The 23811-nt window shown below is 51.3% G+C and overlaps 1 protein-coding gene across 2 annotated transcripts in view; it reads right to left on the bottom strand.

The window, feature by feature from the left end:
- Window positions 1-6730: 6730 nt before the first annotated feature.
- Window positions 6731-23811, bottom strand: part of RNASET2 (ribonuclease T2) — a 41405-nt gene continuing 24324 nt past the window's right edge. Inside the window, exons 10-11 of one of the 2 annotated variants that reach the window (XR_003126375.3) lie at window positions 8737-8815; window positions 6731-7050 (exon numbers count right to left, since the gene is read on the bottom strand). Coding sequence is in view for 1 of the 2 variants with exons in the window: in XM_049114372.1 (XP_048970329.1) it covers window positions 6940-7050 (111 nt within the window). In the remaining variant the exon portion in view is untranslated. The remainder of the gene's footprint in view (window positions 7051-8736; window positions 8816-23811) is intronic. The other variant, XM_049114372.1, reaches the window with a different exon arrangement.

Consider the following 23811-nt stretch of genomic DNA (forward strand, 5'->3'; position numbering starts at 1 on the left):
AAATAATAATATTATATTGTATGTCAACGGCAAAATGTTTTGAATTTTTAAAAAATGGGAAAATATGACCCATAATCAGTAGAAAAATCATCAAAGAAACAGATTCAAATGATAGAGATGAGGGGCACTCAGGTGGCTTAGTCAGTTGAGGTTCCACTCTTGATTTTGGCTCAGGTCATAATCTCAGGGTCATGAGATCGAGCCCTGCATCAGACTCTGCACTGGGCCTGGAGCCTGCTTAAGATTCTCTCTCTCCCTCTGCCCTCCCCAGCCATGTCCCTCTCTTAAAAAGAAAGAAAGAAAGAAAAGAGAAATAACAGAGACAATAGAAATATAGAAAAAGATATTAAAACTGCAATTATAAGTATGTACCATATGTTTAAGAAGGTAGAAGTAACCATGAGTGCTATACAGAGAAAACCCAAAGTTATGGAAAAAAAAAAGATTCAATGGAATTTCTGTAGATGAAAAACTATAAAACTGTCAAAATTGGCACAGATCACAAAAAAATCTAAATAATCCTATGTTTATTAAAGTCATTGAATTAATATCAAAAAGACTTTTGATATTTGGCCCAGATAGTTTTAGAGTTGAATTCAAAAACTGTATAAAAAAAAGTAGTATAAATGTCACCTAAATTCTTCCAGAAAACAAAGAATGGATAAACACTTCAATTACTTCATGAGTCCAATCTAAGATTAATATGAAAATGTGGGGAATCCCTGAGTGGCTCAGCGGCTTGGCACCTGCCTTTGGCCCAGGGCATGATCCTGGAGTCCTGGGATCGAGTCCCATGTCAGGATCCCTGCATAGAGCCTGCTTCTCCCTCTGTCTGTGTCTCTGCCTCTCTCTCTCTCTCTCCCTTTCTCTCTCTCTCTCTGTCTCTCATGAATAAATAGATAAAATCTTTAAAAAAATGTGACCAAAAACATTAACAAAAACAGAAAATAGGATGAAAAGTACTAATTAATAACCCTCATAAACACAAATTCTTAACAAAATACTAGCAAATATAAATTAAATACCATACATATTTAATAGTATATATTTAAGAATATATATTTAAATTGGGTTTATCTAAGAAATTCAAGACTGGTTTAACCTTGATCAAATAAATTCCCCTGTTAGTAAACAAAAACTAAAAAAAAAGTAATTTCCAATTAATAGAAAAAAAAAATAAGAATACCCACACAATTGTTTTAATAAGTTCTGAAGAAGCATTTGACATAGTTCAATACCCATTTATAATTAAAGAAAAAAACCCGTCAGAAATTGATGAGAGTCTCTTCCCTCCGATGAAAGATCTGCAGCTAATGTCATCCTTAATGGTAAATTACTAATACTTTTTCCTTAGGAGCAAAAAATAAGACAAGGATACCTATCTCATCAGTTTTATTAAACATTGTCCTGGTGATTCTAGACAGTGCAGTGAGCAAGATAAAGAAATAAAAGACATAATGGTCATAATGTCATTTGCAGATGATATAACTATGTATATAAAAAATTGTAAAGAATCTATGAAATAACTGTAACTAATTGGGGTACCTGGGTGGCTCAGTGGTTGAGCATCTGCCTTTGGCTCAGGTTGTGATCCCGGGGTCCCGGGATCGAGTCCCACATCAGGCTCCCCGCAGGGAGCCTGCTTCTCCCTCTGCCTATGTCTCTGCCTTTCTCTGTGTCTCTCATGAATAAATAAATAAAATCTTAAAATAAAGAGAAATAATTGTAATTAATAAATGAATTTAAAGTAGTGCTAGATTATTACATTAATAAACCAAATTCATATTCATAGCAAATAATTGGAAAATTAAATTTAAAACAAGTCCATTTATAATATCATCAAAAATATTTAAGAAAATACTTAGCAAAAGATGTATAAGACTTCTACACTGAAAACTATAAAACAGTGTAATGAAAAATTTTTAAAAACCTAATGGTGAGATATGTCATCCTCATTGATTGGAAGATAGTATTGTTTAAGATGTCAATTCTTCTAAAATTGATCTGTATATTTAGCACAGTAACTCAATCAAAATCTCAGCAGATTTTTTTTAAAGATTTATTTATTTATTCATGAGAGACACAGAGAGAAAGAGAGGCAGAGGGAGAAGCAGGCTCTTCACAGGGAGCCCGATAGGGAACTCGATCCCAGATCCTGGGATCATGCCCTGAGCCGAAGGCAGACACTCAACCGCTGAGCCACCCAGGCATCCCTCTCAGCAGATTTTTAAAATAAAAATTGGTAAGTAGCTTCTAAAATTTATATAGAAATTCAAAGAACCTAGAATACCCAAAGAAATCCCTTAAGAAAAAAACCAACTAGGAGAACTTTAACTTCCTGATTTAAGGATTTGCCATAAAGCTCCAGTAATCAAGACTTTATGATAGTGGCATAAGGACTGACAAGTGGATGGAATAGAATGGAGACCCCAATAACAGACCTTTATTCATATAGTCTCTCAATTTTCAATAAAAGTGTCAAAGCAATCCCCTGAGGAAGAGACAATCCTGTCAACGAATGGTGTTGAAATAACTGGATTTCCATTTTGTAGGAAAAGGAAACTTGATTCCTTGTCATACCATATACAAAAAGTGATTTATAATAGATCACAGTTAAAACCATAAAACTTTTAGAAGAAAATATAAGAGAAAATATTTGTGACTTAAAAGCAGTCAGATGTTTTTTAAGTAGGTCACAGAAGGAAATAACCACAGAAGAAAAAAATTAGATTATATTCAAATAGAAACTTCATCAAAACACACCATTAAGGAAACTACTAGGCAAACTACAACTTTTCTTTTTTCTTTTTTTTTTTTTTTAATAATAGTCACAGATAGAGAGAGAGAGAGAGAGAGAGGTGCAGAGACACAGGCAGAGGGAGAAGCAGGCTCCATGCACCGGGAGCCCGATGTGGGATTCGATCCCAGGTCTCCAGGATCACGCCCTGGGCCAAATGCAGGCGCCAAACTGCTGAGCCACCCAGGGATCCCCGCAAACTACAACTTTTTTAAGAAATTGAAAAACAAATATCTAAGAATTGGTTTGCAGAATATGTGAACTACCACAACTCAATAATCAAAACATAATCCTCTAAAAATGGGCAAAAGACTTGATTAGCCCCTTCATAAAACAAGATACAGGAATAGCTAATAAGCACAAGAGAAAGTGCCTAACGTTATTAGTCATCAGGGAAATGCAAAGTAAAACCACATGAGAGGCTACCACCAACTTACTGGAATTCTTACAATTAAAAAGATCAATACTGCCAAATGTTTGCGAGGATGCAGAGCAATGAAAACTCTTACACAGTATTGTTGGGAGAATAAATGACGTAACCACTTTGGGGAAAAGGTCTGCAGATTTTTTTAAAAAATGAAATACACTCTCTGATTCAGCAATTCCATTCCTACGTATTTACTTGAGAGAAATAATACGTATCTCCTCAAAGGACTTGATCAACAATTTTCAAAACAGCTTTATTCATAATAGCCCAAATGGGGAGAATCCCAGCTGTCCAGAGACAGAGTGGATAAGCAAACTGGTAATTTCATACAGTAGAATACTCGCCATCCTCAAGACGAAGAATCTCGGGATTGCTGTGAAGACGTGGGTAGATTAGATAAGGCCCTCCTAAGGACTTGCAAGGACTGATCCCCGGAACCCTAACTGTGTTAGCTTACACAGTGAGGAGGAAGCATTGGGGTGCTCATCAGCTCACCTGTAATAGGGAACTTATCCCGAATCACCCAGGTGGGCCACTGTCATCAACTTTCCTTAAAAGTTGAAGAGGGAGGAAAAGAAGTCAGAGCAGTGCCCTGTGAGGCCAGAGAGGTGATGGCTGGCTTTGGAGATGGAAGACCAGGGTGTAATTGTGATATGATGAATATAAATTTCGGTCTTCGGTTCCACCCTCATAGCTCCCCAAACCCTTGTGATTTCCTCAGTGATTGATTAGAGCCATAGGGGCAGCTTTTGAGTTATATTTGATTTTTGTCTTCGGTTCCTGAAATATTTTCAGAACGATAAAGGTGAAATGTGTGTCTTTCGTTGTTCATAACAAACTCTGAGCATATGTAATGAGGCGACTTTTGGAAAGCCTCCGGATGACCTAAGTCACCAGGGAACCAATCATGGGATTAGAGAGCTGGAACTTTCAGCATCACCCCCAAGCTTGGGGAGGGAAGGGGCTGGAGGTTCAGTTCATCCCCAGTGGCCAGTGATTTAATCACTTGTGCCTGTGCGATGAAGCCTCCATAAAATACAAAAAGGATGGGGTTCAGAGAGAGAGCCCCTGGGTTCATGAACAAGAGCACATCCCTGTGCGGGGAGGCTGGTTCACCCCAGATGCCACGGGGACAGACACTTCCGCACTTGGGACCTCCTAGACCTCACCTTCTGTATCTCTTCACCTGGCTATTCTTCTGTGTTATTCAATACCATTTTTAATAAATCAGTGATGTAGGAAGTAACTGTTTTCCTGGGCCCTGTGAGCCACTCCAGCAGTCATCAAACCCAGCAGGGGAACTATCAGAAGCTGCCATTAGCAGGTCATCAGCCTGGACTTGGACTTGGCATCTTAAGCAAGGGGCTGTCTTGAGGGGCTGTGGGGTCTGTCCTGCCTCTAGGCAGACGCTGTCACAACTGAACTGAATTGTAGGAGACACCCCTACCCCCACCCCACCCCCGCCCCCAGCTGGTATCCCAGAATTGCTTGCTGTGGGGAGGACCCCACCCACATCTGACCACACATGGAGTACAAAGTACCCTGTGAGCCTTAAGGGAAAATAGGAGTTGGGTTTTGTTTTGTTTTCTATGGGCAGAGAGTGGTGGAGGATGAACCAAAAACTGCAGGAAGCCTCTACAAACTGTTAAAAGGCATGAAAACTCTCCCCCCTTACAGCCACCAGAAAAGAACCAGTCCTGCCTTACCTTGATTTTAGTCTGGGGAGGCCCAGGTCAGCCTTTAATCCCAGGGAGGGTGAGAAGGTAACGTTGCATTGTTCAAGTTGCTCACTTTGTGATCATTTGTTACAGCAGCCACAGAAATCCAATACAACTAAGTGGAAGGATTCTGATGTGAAATGGCAAATACTGTATGGCTCCAATCTTGCAAAGTTGTAAAATAGGCCCATCTCGTGTATGATGGGAGAAAAATCAGCAGAGTAATGGGGATGGGGATTAACCATCGTGTCTCTATCTCGATAGGGTCAAGGTTACGAAAGTGTGTGTGTCGGCTAAGCCAGTTAGTGGACACTTAAGATCTGCATTTCACTGCATGAAAATATTACACCTAAAGTGAAAACCTGTAAACAAATGTTAATCTAGGTAAAGATCTGTATGAAGAAGTATTTATGGGGAAGTATAGAGATGTCAGCAGTTTATTCTGAAATGGGTCAAAAATAAGATAGCTCAGTGGATGGACAGAGGGTTGGCTAAGTGGACAGAAGGCACAATGAATGTAGTAAGACGTCAGTAGTAGAATCTAAGTGATGACTACACAGGTGTTCACTGAGGTATTTCTTCAACTTTGCTGTTTGTTTGAAATTTTTTATTTTTTTAAACAGGTAACGGGTTGGGGCAGCTGCAGTGGCTTAGCGGTTTAGGGCCGCCCTCGGCCCAGGGTGTGATCCTGGAGACCGGGGATCGAGTCTTGTGTCGGGCTCCCTGCATGGAGCCTGCTTCTCCCTCTGCCTGTGTCTCTGCCTCTCTCTCTCTCTGTGTCGCTCATGAATAAATAAATAAAATCTTAAAAAAAAAAAAAAGGTAATGGGTTGGATCTGTATAAAGAATGTGAACAAAACTTTGAAACAGAAAACCCAAAGCTGTAGGTCATTGGTTAAACCATTGGGAAAACTTAAAAAAAAAAAAAAAAACCTTGATGTCTGAGGCTCCCAAGGATTTGAGAATAATTGGCCTAGGCATGAATGATTTTTTTAAAAATAATCAGATTCCATTTTGTAACCAGCATTGAAAATCCCTTTGATGTGCAGCAGAGGAGAGGGGCAAGAAGAGAAATTTTTTAGATGATTTCCTTTACATTATGGGACACAGCTACATTTTATTTCCCTCCTTAGGTCTGTTTGTATCTTCCAAGTTTTCTTCAATAATCCTGTATTCTATAATAATTAAAACGTTAGTCTTTAAAGCCCAAGGTCAATGCCGTGGTGATGACGGCTGGATCCTGAACGGCCCACACAAGGACCAGTCCAAAGCAAAGCCAGAATTGCCGGGGTTGAAGAAAATAAACCAATTTGTTGGTATATTGCCCCAACAAGTTTTCGACCAATGCTGTCTTGTTTTTACCAGTTTTATAAAAACACAGGCAATAAGACACTGGAATTTAACAGCTTTTCATCTGAAGAATTGCAAGGGGTCTCTGGGGAGGAAAATACAGTGACAAAAGAACAATGGAGTCCAGAAAGGGGAGTGGGAGGAGGGTTTGCTTGTGTGCATGCCTGTCCGCACCGGTGCCTACGATCCCTTCGAGGGGGTGGGGAGCACGTGCTCCATGCCCGGGGAAGGACAGCTCAGCAGGTCCTCAGAAACGTCCACAGACTGAAGGCACCTGCCACGTCTAGCCTGGCCGCAGACCCTGCTGTGCCTGACAAAGTCCCCCCACCCTCAGCATGTAGTTTGAGACCCAGTTGTTCACCTGGTCACCCCACTTCACAGATTAAACTCTGAGATCCAGCATGGTGGAGAGACCTGCCCAGAGTCACTCAAATTTTTTTTAAAGATTTTATTTATTTATTCATGAGAGACACAGAGTAAGGGGGAGAGCAGGGACACAGGCAGAGGGAGAAGCAGACTCCATGCAGGGAGCCCGATGTGGGACTCGATCCCGGGTCTCCAGGATCACGCCCTGGGCTGAAGGCGGCGCTAAACTGCTGAGCCACCCCGGCTGCCCAAGTCACTCAAATTTGTGGTAGAACAAAAACCTACATGGATTTGTCATCCAGAATATTTCTTCCTGCCTGTGGTCCTGGCTGAAGACAATCGGGTCTCATCAGTTGAGACTCCTTGTGTTCTACTTTCCAACAAACACCCTCCTGGAAAAAAAAAAAAAAAATTAGCCCTTACAGAGCGTCAGCCAAAGGCCTATCGGGCCTGAAATAACAGGGACGCACGACTGTTCACATAGAGTCCTCGCATTACCATCGCGATCGCTCATTTTCCTCTCGAAGGAGGACGGACGCCGACTTTGAGGAGGACCTGGGACACTGAGGCAGGCCCCGGAAAGACTAGAGAACATGTTTTTATCCTTTTCCAGCCTTGAGCAGGTAAAGCTGGGCCAGGAGGAGAGAGCAGAGCGCACACGCGGGGTGACTAGACCTGGCGTGGGTGCTGCATCCCGTGGGAGGGCCCACCTGGAAGCCGTGGGTGTGATCTTATCGGGAAACGGGGGCTTCGCAGATGTAAGAAGATGCAGCCATGCAAGATCGGGGAGGCCCTCATCAATCACCGGTGTCTGATAAGAGGAGAGACCTCAGGCCCGGGTGAGGCCATGCGCAGGTGGAGGCCGAGGCTGGGGGTGCGCAGCCACAGACAATAAACGCCCGGAGCCTCTGTCAGAAAGAGCACACAGGCCTGCCACCCCCTTGACCTCGGGCTGCTGGTCCCCAGCACCGGGGGAGAGCAGGCCCCGGTGTGGTAATGTGCTCCGACAGCCCCAGCGAAGTAGCACACGCCAGACCTGGCGTTGGAGCTACAGCTCGGTTCTCCAGGCTGACATGCAGACGGGCTGTCCCAGCGTGGGTGGCGGGCCAGGAGTGACAGCTGAGCACATTCCTGGGGCTCCACATCCCCTCCGCTCTGACGAGAGCCTCTCTCTCGGGGTGGGCAGAGCTCACAAAGGCCACGGGGGTGGGGAGGATGGCCAGGTGCCCAGAGGACCAGCCTGACTGTCCTGTGATTCCCACCGTGATGGGGGAGGGAGCACAGAGGAGCTGCGGTTCCCTCCTGTGCCCCGAGGCCACGGGTCCCTGTTTCAGGACCACGTCTTGGTCTGTGTCTCCGGAGCCGAGGAGATAGATGCCCAGCCTGTTTCCCTTCCAGCAGCATCTCCACCTGGAGTCCCACCCAGAATCCGGGGGGACCGCTGCCAGGTGTTGCTCATTGAGAATAAGTGAATTTTTTTGATCTTACATTATTATATACATATATGTATCTGTTTTATGTACAATAATTGGTTCTATCAAATAATCATACCAAGGCCTTCTCCTGGTAATCTTCCTCAAGATAGATTCAGGTGAGATCAGGTATTTGCGCACTTCGCGGACTAACCACACTTGAGACTTTGTGATTGATTTCAGTTTTGAAGCCATGCACACAATTCAAAATATACACAAACTGGATTAAAGCAATAAAGTGGGCTGAAAGAAAGCACAGGACTTGGAACAAATAAACTGTATTTTGCTAGCATTGGAGCCACCATGTGACCAGCAAATGCTTGGTGCGTCTCAGAGCTGTTTTACTGTAGTGTGAGGGGCTCCTGAACGCCTACAGTGTGGGTTGTCGTGAGCAGACCCCTGAAACTAAGTATTCATCCCGGGGCTCAGAGAGAAGGTGCACACTTCAGTGCTTGGGGACGCGGTGGACAAGAGGCGCTGAGAGCAAAGACACGGTCTGAGATAGAGACCAGGCTGTTGGCTGCGGGGCTGAGCCTGGGGTTACAATTCGGGGGCAGGGGATGGAAGGAGGTCTGTGAACTCAAGTCAGGGAGAGCTTTCACTGACCTCCGTGATGGTCCGTATTTCCCCTTGTTAGAAGCATAGGCAAGAAAACCCAGGTGCTGCCTCAGGACTGGTGATCTTGCTGTTAACAGAAATCGCATTTTCACGTCACATTCTTTGTTATCCTGGTGCTTTATTTTATTTTATTTTTTTATTTTTTTTAGATTTTATTTATTTATTCATGAGAGAGAAAGAGAGAGAGAGAGAGAGAGAGAGAGACAGGCAGAGTGAGAAGCAGGCTCCATGCAGAGAGCCCGATGTGGGACTTGATCCCGGGACCCCAGGATTAGGCCCTGGGCTGAAGGCAGCGCCAAACCGCTGAGCCACCAGTTGCCCATTATGTGTGTTTACAGACATTACTCTGAGAAAAGCCCATTCATCAGGCCACAAAAAGGGGTCCATGGCAACTAAAAAAATAAAGCCCAGCAGTAAGGGGAAAGGGTTGGGCAGGGCCACTGGCCACAGGAGCCTGGGGCCTCCGAGTCATCGTGTGCAATGCTGCCCACCCGCCAAAACACTGGAATCGGCTCCACAGGGAGAAATAGGCCGGGGTGTATTTACTATAGCAGCTCGCACCACCCCAGCTAGTGCAGAGACTCACAAGCAATGAACGGGGGTGGCCACACGAGCCTGGCCCCGAGCCCCGTTCTTGATCGCCTCTTCTGTAGCACAGGGGCCTCCTGGGTGGGTGGGTGCAGGGCATCTGGCCCAGCAGCCTGAGTCAGGATGCTGCTCCGCCCATAGGTCTGCAAAACCCCTTCCTCAGCCCCACTGATGAGACTCACTGCCGATGGTGTCGGGTCATCATCATTCTGCTGTGGAAATGAGGCCACGGGGCATGTCGCCTGCTGGCCCAGCCGTGGTGCCGAACAGCTTGACACAGGCGCAGAGCAGAGCTCTTTCTTTCTTTCTTTTTTTTTTTTTTTTAAAGATTTATTTATTTGTTCATTCAGAGAGAGCGAGAGAGAGGCAGAGACACAGGCAGAGGGAGAAGCAGGCTCCATGCAGGAAGCCCGATGTGGGACTCGATCCCGGGTCTCCAGTCTCCAGGATCACACCCCGGGCTGCAGGCAGCGCTAAACCGCTGCGCCACCAGGGCTACCCGAGCAGAGCCCTTTCATGCGGAGATCCCAGCGCTGTGTGATCGGTGACTCTCTTCTCACCCCAGCTGATGGGCAGCCGGGCCCACACTGGGACACAGCCAGGGATGGGAAGGGGGAGTGGGTGAGAATCAGGCCTCCACCAGCAGGGGCATGAGCTGCGTCCCGACCGGTGCCCACTGCCTCTCACCTGCCCCAAGAGGCTTCTTGGGGAGTGATGGTTGCTACAGCTTTGAAGATTTTATTTATTTGAGAGAGAGGGAGCATGAAGCAGGTGGGGGATGGGAAGAGGGAGAAGCAGGCTCCCTGATGCGGGGCTTGATCCCAGGACCCCGACATCACGACCTGAGCCAAAGGCAGATGCTCAACCAACTGAGCCACCCGGGCGCCCAGTCGTTACACCTTTGAAATCTCAATGCGCGGCAGACGCAGCTGTAAGCCGGTCTTGGGGCCTCCTCACCTGCTACTGCCTAATGCAGCCTGCATTTCACAGGGAAGTGAGGCAGAGTCAGGAGCCAGAGCACTGCCGAACTGGGATTTGAACCCAGAACTCTACATTCTCTCCTGACCCCTCATACCCTGGTGCCCCTGCCTGTAGGTTTTGCTGCCACTCTCACCCACCCCTCCCTGCCTGTCCTCGCTGGTTTGACTCAGCCTCCCAGTTGCGGCTTCAGGAGCTGTGTATCTATCTGGTTCTGCGTCCGGGATCTAGACGCCACTCCTGAGTTACCTCACTGGGAGACAATGTGGAGCTCAGGAAACGCTGAACTGTCCATCGGAAGGACAGGGTGGTTGGGGGAGCCATGAGGAGTCCGGGCTCTGGGCCCCCGAAGCCACACATCTCAGATGGCTTTGAGTCCTGCAATCACCAGGGTCCCCACTAAAATACAGACTGAGACGCAGGGCAAGGAAGAGCCCAAGACTGCATTTCTAAGCAACCCCGGGTGATTCCAATGTGGGAGGCACCGGGCTCACACTGGAGGAGCATGGACCTATCAGAGGCTTTTGGGGAACCTTTCAAATGAGTGTAAGCATGCCTGATCCGTCGACCTCCCCAGGCTCGAGAGGAGGACCCTTGGGAAGTCGCAGAGGAAACACCAAAATCATAATGCACAGCTCCCCCTGAGGTGGCTTGCTACCGTGCTGACCTTTTGGGTTCCTGCCGCCAGTCCCGGTGGAACAGACGGGAGATCTTGGCCCAGGAGTGCTGACAAAAGGCTGCACAGAGGAGAAGGACGGACAGTGGGAGCCCAGCAAGGCCTCGGGCCCCAGCAGGACCTGCCCCCTACCCCTCTGACAGCTCCTGACATGGGGAGATCCACCCAAGCGCTTGCAGGATGCTGGGTGAATCCCGCCGGGGAGCTCAGCGCGAATGTAATTCAGGTTGCAAAAGGTGTGATCTCTTCCTTGCTCCTGGATGGTTATAACTATGAATGTTGGAGCCTCTGAACACCTGCCACGAATTCCCAGCTGAAGCAGCCAACTCTAGAGCCACCCCGGCCTCTGGTCCAGCCCTCAAGGGGCTCGGTGCCAACCACACAGCTGGCAAATAAACAACCAAGGGAGCAGGACCACGAAGGGAATAGCAGGAACATAGGGGCATTCTAGTTTCCATCTGGGGAGCCACGGGCCAGAATTCAAGCCTGATCCTAACTGGACGTGGGTGTTAGATCCCAAGGTCACAGTTGCCCGCGCTGAGATGCAGAAGTACAGTCTGTGGCTCTCTGTGCTTTATGTCACAATACATCATTTTCGCTTTCATTGGCTGCCTCCTCCCTCCCCCGGCTCGCAGCCTTGACTGCAGTGGAGGGGGGCCTCGCCGAGCGAGCCCGTTTCCATGGAGGTGCTGCACGCCGCGTGGGCCCCGCATGCTCACAGCCCTGCTATGGACGCACGTAGAAGCACCTGTGTCACATCCGCCGTGGGAAAGCAAGGCCTGCTGTGGGTCTTGACCTTCTGAGAGTCTCTGGGAGGTTTTGTGTGCAGAGATTTATGTTTTTCCTGTTCTGGAGACCAGGGAGACTGGGAGAGGTAGATTCTGTGCTCAAGATGTGACATAGAACTTGTTGCAAGGAAAGCAGAGACATGCTGGGAAGCCCAGCAGAGAGCATGACCCGTGATGTCCCCAGGTGCCCCTGTGTCCCCTAGCGCCACGCACGACCCGGCCTCATGCTCACTGTCCCTTTCGGGTGGGTCAGTTCAGGGTACGGGGGCCCCGGCAGGAGGATGAGGGAGGTCGGGGATGGTCTCCTCAGCCCTCAGCTCGCTGCTCCATCCGCACCCGGAGGAGGAACTCTGAGAGTAGTTGTTGAAGAAACGAATGAATAAATAATGGTAAAAATGAATGAGAAGTAGAGTGCAGGGTGCAGGGGACAGCCAGAGAAGGGACTGTCACTAGGAAATCTATCTCCATAAATAACACACCCTTAACCCAACATACGTGTTTCCTCACATCGTAGAAACCCAGAACCGAGCTCCGGACCTGTCTGGTGCCTGTGCCACCCAATGGCACATAGACTTTCCTGCAGGCCCTGTGGGACCCTCTGGCAAAATAATCCCCCTCTGGGGTCTCGAGGCCTCTTCACCTCTCCCCTGCCCTTCCTTCATTCCCAGCAGAAACTTGCCATGGCCACAGCCACGGCCACACTGTCACCTCCTGCGCTGCCAGCCCCTAGAACAAGTTCCGATCTTCCGTGGAGGACAGCCGTCCCCCCAGCATAGGGCCCACTGTCGCCCTCGCCTGTGCCGCCCCTGCACTCCTCCCCATCGGCCAGAGTCCCCTGTGCTTCTTCCTTCTTTCTTCACCCTGCCCCCTCCAGGTCACCTGCCTCCCCCAGGTCACCTGCCCCCTCCAGGTCACTGCCCCCCTCCACAGTCACCCCCCCCCTCCAGGTCACCTGCCTCCTCCACGGTCACCTGCCCCCTCCAGGGTCACCTGCCCCCTCCACAGTCACCTGCTTCCCTCCAGGTCACCTGCCTCCTCCATGGTCACCTCCCCCCTCCATGGTCACCTGCCCCCTCCACGGTCACCTCCCCCCTCCATGGTCACCTGCCCCCTCCACGGTTACCTGCCCCCTCCAGGTCACTTGCCTCCTCCACGGTTACCTGCCCCCTTCAGATCACCTGCCCCCTCCACGGTCACCTGCCCCCTCCGTGGTCACCTGCCCCCTTCAGGTCACCTGCCCCCTCCACGGTCACCTGCCCCCTCCGTGGTCACCTGCCCCCTCCAGGTCACCTGCCTCCTCCAGTCACCGCTCCCATTTCCCAGTGAGTAACACCTGTACTGAGTAGCTCAGACACCAGAGGTCAGACGCGGTCATGCGTGTTTGGGATGTGCTCTGCTTCATTTTGGCCTCTCGATCGACAGGCATCAAGACAGAGCCCAAAGCAGACTCACTGAAGCAGAACAAAGCGCGTCCTGGGACCCTGGGGGGTGAAGCGGCTGTCACTGGCGTCAGCTCTCGGAGTCTGCCCTGGGCCCCCGGGGCAGCAGACGGGCCTGCCCTCCAGGGCCCTGGGCTGGCCGTGTCCACGGCCTGGGGCTGAGCCTCAGGACTCACGGGGATGACTGTCCCCGCTCAGAGTCGTCTCGGTGTGGGGGGGTGAGCGTGGAACCAACAGAAAGTGGCGCGTAAGCTGCAGACATTCTGCTTCCCTGGTCTGCTTGCGGGGCTTTCTGCGATGAACAGGAGAGGGCTTGAAAGGGGCTGTCTTTAGAATAAAGGCTGCGTGCTGCACTGCGTCTGCTAGTGAGCTCGGCGACAAGTGGGCCCCAGGGCAGTGCTCCGGGCAGCAGGGACGCTGAGTGTGCCTTTGTTCCCGGGCCAAGCGCAGAGCTGCACTGGGCAGCATGCGAGGCCCTGCTGCACCGCAGCCCCGAGCAGCGCTGTGCGAGCGGGGATATGCTCTCCCTGGAGCTCTTCAGGAAGGAGCGTCAGCTGCTTCTGCAACCTTCCCCGAACCATTCGTCCCCAGCTTCCTCCGGGCGACAGGCTCTCCGTCTGCTCTGCTCGGCGGCCCCACGGGCTTCCCACAGACACGTGCTCTCCCACCGGAGGCGCACACATCCTGTGCAAGGGCCCTGCTTCTCCCTGCTGCCGGCAGCTCAGGAGGCACATGTGGCCAAACAAATTATTTTTAAAAGAGTGTTAGCACAGCATCACAAAAATCCCACATAAAGGGATCTAGAAATGCTCCTGACTCCGCCTCAGAGGCCCACCTGCCGGACTTTATTACTAAACATCCATCATGCTCTTTGGTCTCGTGGCTTCCATCGTACAGTTCCTGTAAGAATTTCAGTTCGCAAGTGTGCGCTGCATAGACTCGATGGATGGTAAAAACGTAAACCCCATAAAGAGCGCGACAGAGGGTAAAGCTCACTTCCTCCCTTGGCCCCTCTGGGAGTGTCTGGTGGGATGAGGCCCCGTAGGGATGCGGGAGGACAGGGGCCTGGCATGGGCGTCAGAGCGCGTGCATGGGGCACAGCCAGGGGACTGGTGCACAGCCTGTGCTGACGTCAGAGAAAGTCACACATGCGGGAAGGGAGCAGAGCAATCAATGATCCCCGCAGCGTTCGCCTGGACCCAGCAGCACCTGTGTGCAGCCAGCAGTGCAGTCCATATGGGCCGGTATAGAAATAAACGGAGATGCCTGGTGTAGAAAGGCATTTTTCTGTGCCAGAAAGTAAGGAAATGTTCAGGCAATGACAGGGCCATGGGAGCAGACACAGACTCCAGCCCCAAGGGCTCCCACTGGCTGAACTGAGGGCTACTGGAGCACCAAATTATGCAAGTGATGGGTTATAACTCATGGAATAAAACAGGAAGCCCAAGTCCACACTGACTTCAGTTACTAAATTAACAGATCAAAAGTGCCATGAGGAACAGGATATTTATTAACTGCAGAGTCCGTGCATGCATACTACAGTCCCGAATGATGAAGTAGAAGGCAACGCAAACAGTGGAGAGGCTGTCAGAGAGCAGCTCGCGGCAACATGTGGAAATCAGGCGCCCTGGAGGGATGCAGGAGGATTCCCAGGCCCACTTCTCCAGCAGACTCAATAGAGAACACGCCCTGAGGAAACCTTGGACGAAGCCCACAAAGTAGTCCGCCCGTGTGCCAAGGACACAGGGTCACACGAGCTCCGAGGAACATTCCAGGTTGAGGGCCATGAAAGGGCATGGCCACTAAATGCACAGAGGGGTCCTGGGTAGATGCTTCTCCCTAACAGTGGTGTTGGAACAGCAAGTGGACATGGAGTGAGGTCTACGGACTGGGTGGCAGTGCAGTGTCAGGCCAGCTTCTTCATCCAGATGGCAGTTGAGCGTGTAAGAGGATGCCCTTTGTTGTAGAAAACACATGCTGAATGTTTGGGGGTGATGGGCATTGTAGCAGCAACTTACCCTCAAAGGCCTCAGAGGAGGGATCCCTGGGTGGCGCAGTGGTTTGGCGCCTGCCTTTGGCCCAGGGCGTGATCCTGGAGACCCAGGATAGAATCCCACATCGGGCTCCTGGTGCATGGAGCCTGCTTCTCCCTCTGCCTGTGTCTCTGCCTCTCTCTCTCTCTCTGTGTGACTATCATAAATAGATAAATTAATTAAAAAAAAAAACAAAGGTCTCAGAGGAGCAGTGTTTGCACCATTCTTGCAAGTTTCCTGTAAACCTGAAGCTCTTTAGAAAGAAAACATATAGAACCCTGTGGCCGAGTGTCTCTGAGTGGCTAAAGGATGGGACGGGGTGGGAGTAGTTCACTGGTCACCACATTTTCGGTTCCACATTTTTTTTTGAAGATTTTATTTATTTTAGAGAGAGAGCTCGAGCTCCTGTGAGCACAGGGAGGGGCAGAAGCAGAGAGAAAGAATCTCAAGCAGACTCAATGCTGAGCGCAGAGCCTGATGCGGGGCTCGATCTCACAACCCTGAGATCATGACCTGAGGTGAGATCAAGACTTGGACACTCAACTGACTGCACCATCCAGGCCCCTCTCAGCTCCACGCTTGACTATTTCCACCAATTCTGTAGATATTGGTAGTAAATGTGTGTTAAAGCGGGAGGCTTACGGGATAGATACAGAGACGTATATGAGGGGACCTGTTCCAAGATTTGGCTCACAAGGCCTCTGCCATCTGCAGCTGAAGCACAAGGAAAGCCGTGGTGTCATTCAGTCCGAGCCTGAGCCTGAGAACCTTCCTCTCATGTCCGGGGGCAGGAAAAGAAAGATGTTTCAGCTCAGGAACACAGACGGATTGCCCTCCATTTGCCTTCTTGCCCTGATGGGGTCCCCAGAGGGTGGGATGGTGTCCCGCATGGTGGTGAGGGTGGGTCTCTACTAGGTGTCAAATCTCATCCCTCCTGCAGACACCCTCACAGACCCACCCAGCGACGATGTTCACCAGCCCTCAGCCCAGCCCAAGCAACACCTGCAATCACCCAGCATGGTCTGTACCTGCGCATCCGCATCCTTTCTTGGCAGTGGAGACCTTGTAGGGAGCCCTGCATGGAATCCTAGCACCGACCCTTCATTCACCACCCCACCCCCCAAAAAGCAGAACAGCACAAATCATCCAGCTCAGGGAGACCCCAGGAGCTCAACTGGTTGGGTGCCTTGCATGTGCCAATGCTAACTTCACTCAAAGTCTACCCATCAGAGTCTCCAGAGGAACAGAACCAGTAGGATGTGTGTGGGAGAGATTGAGGGAGGGAGTGTAAGGGCTTGCTTCCATGATTATGCAGTCTGTCAAGTCTGAAATCTGCCGGAGAATTCCTTCTTGCTCAGGGGATGTCAGTCTTTTGTTCTATTCAGGCCTTCAACTGATTAGATGAGGCCCACCCACATCAGGGAGAGCAATCTGTATTACTCAGAGTCTACCCATTTAAAAGTTACTCTCCTCCAAACATGACCTCACAGAAACATCCAGAATAATGTTTGATCCATATATCTGGACACGGTGGCCCAGCCAGCTTGACACATACAATTAACCATCACAGTGGATCCAGATGTTGAATGGAAGAACCAGAAAGAAAGCATAACAACTTTTCGATCCTTTGGGGCCATATTTTCACATTATAGTCTAATTATTTTAATGCAAAAGTGGCAAACGGCCTGGATGTCACAGCTGTGGTCCAACATAAGTGCAGCAACATACTCCAAATATGTATCACTGTTCTCTGCATTTAGACGTATGTCCGTGGTTGCCTTACAGCCCTACAGGTAACACAGAAGCAGAGCCGTCTGAGCTCAGCTGAAAAGTCAGTGGCCGGTCTGGGGGCACCTCAGTGGCTCAGTCTGTTGACTGTGGAACTTTTGATTTCAGCTCAGATCATGATCTCAGGGCGGTGGGATTGAGCCCCATGTCGGTCTCCACGTGGATCCTGCTTGGAATTCTCTCTCCCTCTGCCCCCCTCCTCCTGCTCTCTCTCTTTCAAATAAATAAAATCCTTTTTTAAAAAAATTATTTTAAAAAATTCAGTGACAAGTCTGGAAATTAAAATAAGTGGAAGAGGTACCACATTCTTGAGAGTTGGCCCTCCTAGAGAGATTATTGACTACAAAAAAATCACTGATAAAGGAACACAGACCCCATCGGGCAGGGAATGCACAGACATGATCACCAAGGCAGAGGGGAGCTTCACAACACGAACCTGTTTGCCACTAGTATGTTGACGACCTGTCCTTTTGTGAACAAACTAACACAGAAGTAACAGCAGCCCCACAGTCCAGCTTAGCGCAGAGGGGTTAAGAAGTCCTAATTTTTGTTTGTTTGTTTTACATTTTTTATTTATTTACTTGACATAAAAGAGAGAGCACAAGCAGGGAGAGAAGTAGGGACAGAGGGAGAAGCAGGCTCCCCGCTGAGCAGGGAACCAGATGTGGGGCTTGATCCCAGGACCTTGAGATCATGACCTGAGCCAAAGGCAGATGCTTGACCAATTGAGCCATCCAGGTGCCCCAAGAAGTCCTAATGTCAACATTCAACAAGCCTGACCCACCTGAGTGAGAGCTAACTGCCACCTGCCTCCTTGTGGTCACCCTAGACCCTGTCGTCTCCACACAGACACGGCCATCGTCGGTGGGTAATCAGCTCTGAATGGTGGCATGAACAGTGGAGACCTGAGGATGGCCTTGAACTCCACACGCCATCCTCCAGCTCTAGGCAGCTTGCTGGGGTCAGGTTCCCCTCACCAAACGCACCGTACTTGGCAGACCCCAGATGCATGAAAGCCGGACGTGACAATTTAGCTTCTAGGAGGCCTCAGATGGTCTTGGGGCCCCAGCACACACATCAGTGGGCCCTTCCCTAGCACCAGTGTCAACCCCACCCCCAGGGGACTTGGTGACCACATGGCCACACCGGTGCTTGGGAGGGGCTGGGCTCCCAGGACGTGGCCTGAGTCACCGCCGGCCCTCCTGCTCTCGGCAAGAACGAGGGAGGAAGAGGCCTGGCACGGAGCCAGGTCGCCCTCGTGTAAGAGCACGTGCTCGGTAATTAAATGTGTCCCTGGGTACAGCAGGTCCCCAGAGGGAGCCCAAGCATGGGCAGGAATGGACTGCCTGGCTCGCTGCGTCTCGGTGGCCCACGTGGGGATTGCGCGGCGTCCTGCACCCAACACCCTGCTGGATCTTGGGCCCCCTGGGTTGGCTCCTCAGGCAAAGAGCCACCGTGTCCCTCAGACCACACCTGTCACACTGTTTGAGGAGGTGCCTGGGGTCTGAGACCCTCTGCAGTTTGGGGACATGGCCCGTGGGCCCAGTGTGTCCCCCCGAGTGGCAGCAGGCCGAGTTCGGCTTGCCCAGGACGGCCCTGCCTGTGCCGGCCTGCCTCCACTGTCAGAGCCACCCACCCCCGACCCCGGGGCTTGACGGCCTCAGCCCTGTCATTCTCGGAGGGCCCCCAGGGGAGGTGACAGAGTGGCACACAGAGCCCCACCACAAGCCTCACCTCCAGGTGAAGAAGGTTGGAGGACGCTAGGCGTCCGCAGTGGTCTACACTGGCTAGACCGTTGTGACGTCCTCAGCGGGGCAAGTGCCAGGTGGCGCCCACCGCTCACTGGGAGCACAGATGGGTGCGGCGAGGCCACGCGGCAAGACACAGCGCTGTTTGCCAGAGGCCAGGACGCCTCTCACAGCAGGTGCCTGTCCGAGGGAGGAGGCTCTTGTGAACGTCCGCCCCCGCTCCGTGCCCCCAGGCCAGTCCGCTAGCTTAGCCACTGGTGGCCAGGGTTAGGCCCCGCGGGGCTGTCTGCACAATGAAACAGGAACATACATGGAGAGGCGCCTGGGTGACTCAGTTGAGCATCTGCCTTCAGCTCAGGTCATGATCCCGATCATGGGATCGAGCCCCGTGTCGGGCTCCCTGCTCAGCTGGGAGTCTGCTTCTCCCTCTCCTACTGCTGCCTCTGCCTGCTTCTCCCCCTGCTGGTGCTCACTCTCACTCACTCACTCACTCTCTCTCACAAACAAATTTTTAAAAACCTTTAGAAAATAAGAACACACACATAAAAAAAACCCAGTATGACCTGAGGTACGTATCATCTGTCATAATTAGGCACAAAGCATAAAACACAGCCTTTCCTACCATCCTGCAGCTCCAAGTAGCACCTACAGAAGGGGACCGCTTGTCCTTCTATGTCCCATGGAGGAAAAAAGTATCAAAGCAAGGGCAGCCTGGGTGGCTCAGCGGTTTAGCACCGCCTTCAGCCCAGGGTGTGATCCTGGAGTCCCTGGATCGAGTCCCACATCAGGCTCCCTGCATGGAGCCTGCTTCTCCCTCTGCCTGTGCCTCTGCCTCTCTCTCTGTCTCTATGAATAAATAAATAAAATCTTTTATTAAAAAATGAAAGCGAATACAGAGTTTCAGGAGACTCGGTTTAGGGGAGAGTTGCTTTGGTTTCAAAGGAAACGACTTGGAACGTCCCCCCAGACGGAGGCTTGGCACGGTGGCTGCCACGCTGTCCCCAGTGGAGACGGGGCGGAGGGAAAACCGCTGTGTGGAGGACGGAGCCCAACCGACTGCGCAGTAACTGAGCCGTAGCCCTGATCAAACGACACCTGAAGGCAGGGTTTCCAAGTACTGAGGCCAACTAATTCCCTTATTTTTGAAGACAGCTTTCATTTCTAGTTATTTGTAACTGTCAGGGCCCTAAGGGATAGGAATGAATGTGTTTATATCTATGTTGGTGATTTATATTACAATGTGAAAGAAATATCTACACATGAGCTCAAGGATCACTAACTCATACACTCAAACGGCAAGACTCTCCCAGAGCTAGTGGCCCGTCCTTCCTTGGTGCCGGCCCATACCTCGGGGTGTCACTCCAGCAGGGGGAACCCCACCGCACCCATATCACCGATGAGACCTTCAGCTGCAGCAACATTAAATCATATCCATCATCGATGTGCAGGGATAGCCCACCTGCGGGAGGCTCCCAGCATCCCAGGTGGGACCACTCCAGTCCCAGTTGTCCTGCTTGTTCCTGTCATGCTCTAACACAGACAAGGCCTGCAGGTGACCTTCAAGGTCCTCTTCGGGCCACCGTTGACCATCTTTCCGTAATTCTGGTGAGATGTTACAGAGCACCTGCTTGTTCAAGGCAGGAGGCGCTCACAGCTCGCGGTGGAGCCCAGTAGGCCCCAGTACCCGGGAGAGCGGGGATGGTGGGGACTGGACCACCCACACCAGACAAGCCGGGGCCAACGGCTTTGCAGGTCAAGAGGGGCCGTGCAGCTCTGCAGACTTCTCCACATCCAGGAATGAACGGGCGTTACTGCACGATTCTTGCTTTCTGAAGGCACCGAAGCCGCGCAGGTCTGGAAGGGTCCAGGCAAGTCCACGTGAAGTCGCTGGAACCTAGGGGCTCTGACCCTGTGCATTTCCAACCCTCCGGCAATCTAGCGTCACCCGAACCTGAAACTCCATCCTGTCTACAGTCGGTGGAGGGCTGCTTGCAGCTCTCAGAAACACAGAGTTCCCATCGCAGCCTTTCTCCCTGTTGCTCAGCACAAGGAATCCCTATACCGCCCGTCCATGTAAATGCAGCTCACCCCATAAAACAATGCAGGGACTGACCCTACAGAAGTAGAGATGCTGCTGGGAAATGTGGTGGGGGTGGGGGGGTTCCTGGCCTCCCAGTCCACAAGCCAGGTCTCAGGAAGAGCAGCTTTCCTCGCGGTACACGAGGGTTTTCCCAGCCCTCTGCAGCGAGGAGTATGGAATATTCCATATTCAACCATCAAGGTGAATTTTGGAAAAGATATTTGCACATTGCCTTGTGACCTGAATTAAATTCTTTGTATCCCTGATCCAAAATGTACAAAAACACGGCAGAAAGAGAAAACATAATTAGACAATCCCTGCACCTCCTCCTCTGGGCAGGGTGCGAGGCTGACAGCTGTTTTCCCGGCCCAACCACGGTCCTTAAACCCTAGCCTTTCCTCTACCCCCAAACTCCTCACCATTGAATGAACCACCGAAGTCCTCGTTTTACTCATTGTTCGTGGCCCCCTCTACCAGGGCACAGGCTCCAGGAGGAAGGGTTTTGTCTATCTGCTCACTGCAGCGTCCCAGTGCCTGGTTCACAGAAGTGCTAAAATGTTTGTTGACTGAATAAAGAAGCCCCTGGTCTCATGGCACTTGAGGTGTGGCCCGTGTCTACATTCAGCAAGAGCTCTCACAAAGGCAAGACTCCAGACCCCCAGGCTCAGGGGCTGAGCGGGGTCCAGGAGGGGGGCACAAAGCAGGGATAGTGCAGGCCATGGGGGCCTGCTGGTCAGACCCCTCCAGAGCCCTGGGGAGTGCTGATGGGGCTGATGGGCTGCAGTGGAAGGGACTGAGGCGTCCCTGGTCCCTCCTGAGCCCTGGGGAGCACCGGTGTGGCTGACAGGTTGTAGAGGAGGTGACTGTGAGGTCCCTGGTCCCCATGCTAAGGACTGCAGACCTGACCCCATGGCCCAGGGCCTTGGCTGTGATTCAGAGTGACAGGAACACAGTGCTGAGGAGCCTTTTGTGGAAAGACTGGCATGGAGTCAGCAGTGGCCTACGTAAGGAGTGACGAGGCTCTGAACTAAGACTCATGAAAAGGAGAAAATGAATATAATTCAGAAAAACTTTTTCTTAAAGATTCTATTTATTTATTCATGAGAGACACAGAGAGGCAGAGATACAGGCAGAGGGAGAAGCAGGCTCCCTGTGGGAAGCCGGATGCGGGACTCGATCCCACGACCCCGGGATCATAACCTGAGCTGAAGGAAGATGCTCCACCACTGAACCCCCCAGGTGTCCCTCAGAAATACTTTTGGACGGAGGGGACTAGAACATAGGAAAACAAAGCTCCAAGTTAACACTGGAGGTCAAGGAGAGGGGACGCATTCACAGGGCGGGGGTGGGGGGTGGGGGTGGGAATGGGACATACCAGGCTTCCATGGGAGGCAGTGCTTTCCTACCACCCACAGGTCAGGTGGGCAGGTCGGGGCACTGGGGGGCGGGGAGGAGCAGCCAGGGCTTCGTCCCTGGGCTTCACCACTGGCCCTGCTCCTCTGGGTTAATCCAAGGTCCCTCATTCCCTGGCACTCCAGGCAAAGGGGTCTGCCCACACTGGGCCCTCAGCTCTGGGGGTGGTGGTGGAAGGGGGGCTCCCTTGGAACCGTAGGAGACCCATGCCCCGACCCCAGTTGCTCCTGCCCATCTGCTGGGCACTGACTCCCCAGAGACCCACCCTTGGCTCTGTGGGAGACCTCCGCCCCCACCCCATCCTCCACCCCTACTTCCCCCTGCCCCACTCCCAGCTGCCCCTGCCCAGCCACTGGGCACTGACTCCTGGGCACCCCTGGGCCCTGTCCCTGAGTGTCTGCAGTGAGAAAGGGCTGTGAGCAGAACCGGACCCAGTGAGTGATGCACACAACCAGGCTTCCAAGTGTCTCCAGGGCGGACTGGGCCTTTGGGGCACAATCTCTACTGTTTCCTCCGTGCTCCAGGTCAAAACAAGTCCGGGTAAACAGTACCCAGGGCGGCCTGAGTGGTGTCCCGCTGTGAGTCGAGCCTCCCCTGCAGTTTGCCCTGATTAGCCACAGCTCTGAAGCCAGCCTGCCCGCCCCCCCAGCTTTCACCTCCCCAGCTTGGCTGGCAGCTCACCCCTCCAGATGAGCCATCCCAGGTCTGTCCACCTGCAGGAGATGCACAGGCTAGCAGGCTAGTGTAATCATAAATACGCCCTATTTTAAAAGATAATGGCTTATGGGAACAAAGGAAAGGCAGGCTTTAGATGGAGGGTGTCTGAGAAGCCTCACCAGACCTCTGCTTTCTCCAGCCCCCTGGGCTATAAAATGCAATTCAAAAGTGAAGTTTGTTTAAATTCACTGACTAGCCTGGACGTAATGAAGTTGAAACCCTAGCCTTGAGCCATGTATTTGCAGAACGGCTCAAAGAAACAATAGCATTCTTTTAAATGACTCTGGGCTATAAAGTTTCTTTATTGAGTGAGGACCTGCTGGAGGCGGCCAAGGTGAGGAGGGACGTCAGCCAGTCTAGACACGGATCAAATCCCTGTTTCTGTCTCCCCCTCTTGCTTCTCCAGACAGGGGATGCAAATGGTCCATGTAGAAGAGAAGCCACAGGTGAACAGGAAATGGGGGTGGGGAGTAGGGGGTGCAGAGGTGGGGAGAGGGGTTCGCTGTGCACATCTCTCCTAGGATGTGGAGCCTGGACCCCAGAGCAGGGCCCTGTCCTCTCCCATGCGGAGAAGACAACATGATGGTGCTGCTTTTGATCAAACTCCTGACACGGCCACTTTAAGATCTGTCCGAGGAAAGCAATCATTTAGCATCTTTGTCTCAGGAAACCAGTTCTTAGCATCGTGTTTATTTTTATACATTACCAAGTACCCTTCTGCAGCCCCTGGAATGCTCTGGGGAGACAAACTTCTCTGCGTCGGCAACACCTGCTGTCCTTCCGTCTCTATCTGCCCGGTCAGTCTCTGTCCCTCT

Source organism: Canis lupus, chromosome 1 (genome assembly GCF_003254725.2).
Source record: "Canis lupus dingo isolate Sandy chromosome 1, ASM325472v2, whole genome shotgun sequence".
Lineage (NCBI taxonomy): Eukaryota > Metazoa > Chordata > Mammalia > Carnivora > Canidae > Canis > Canis lupus.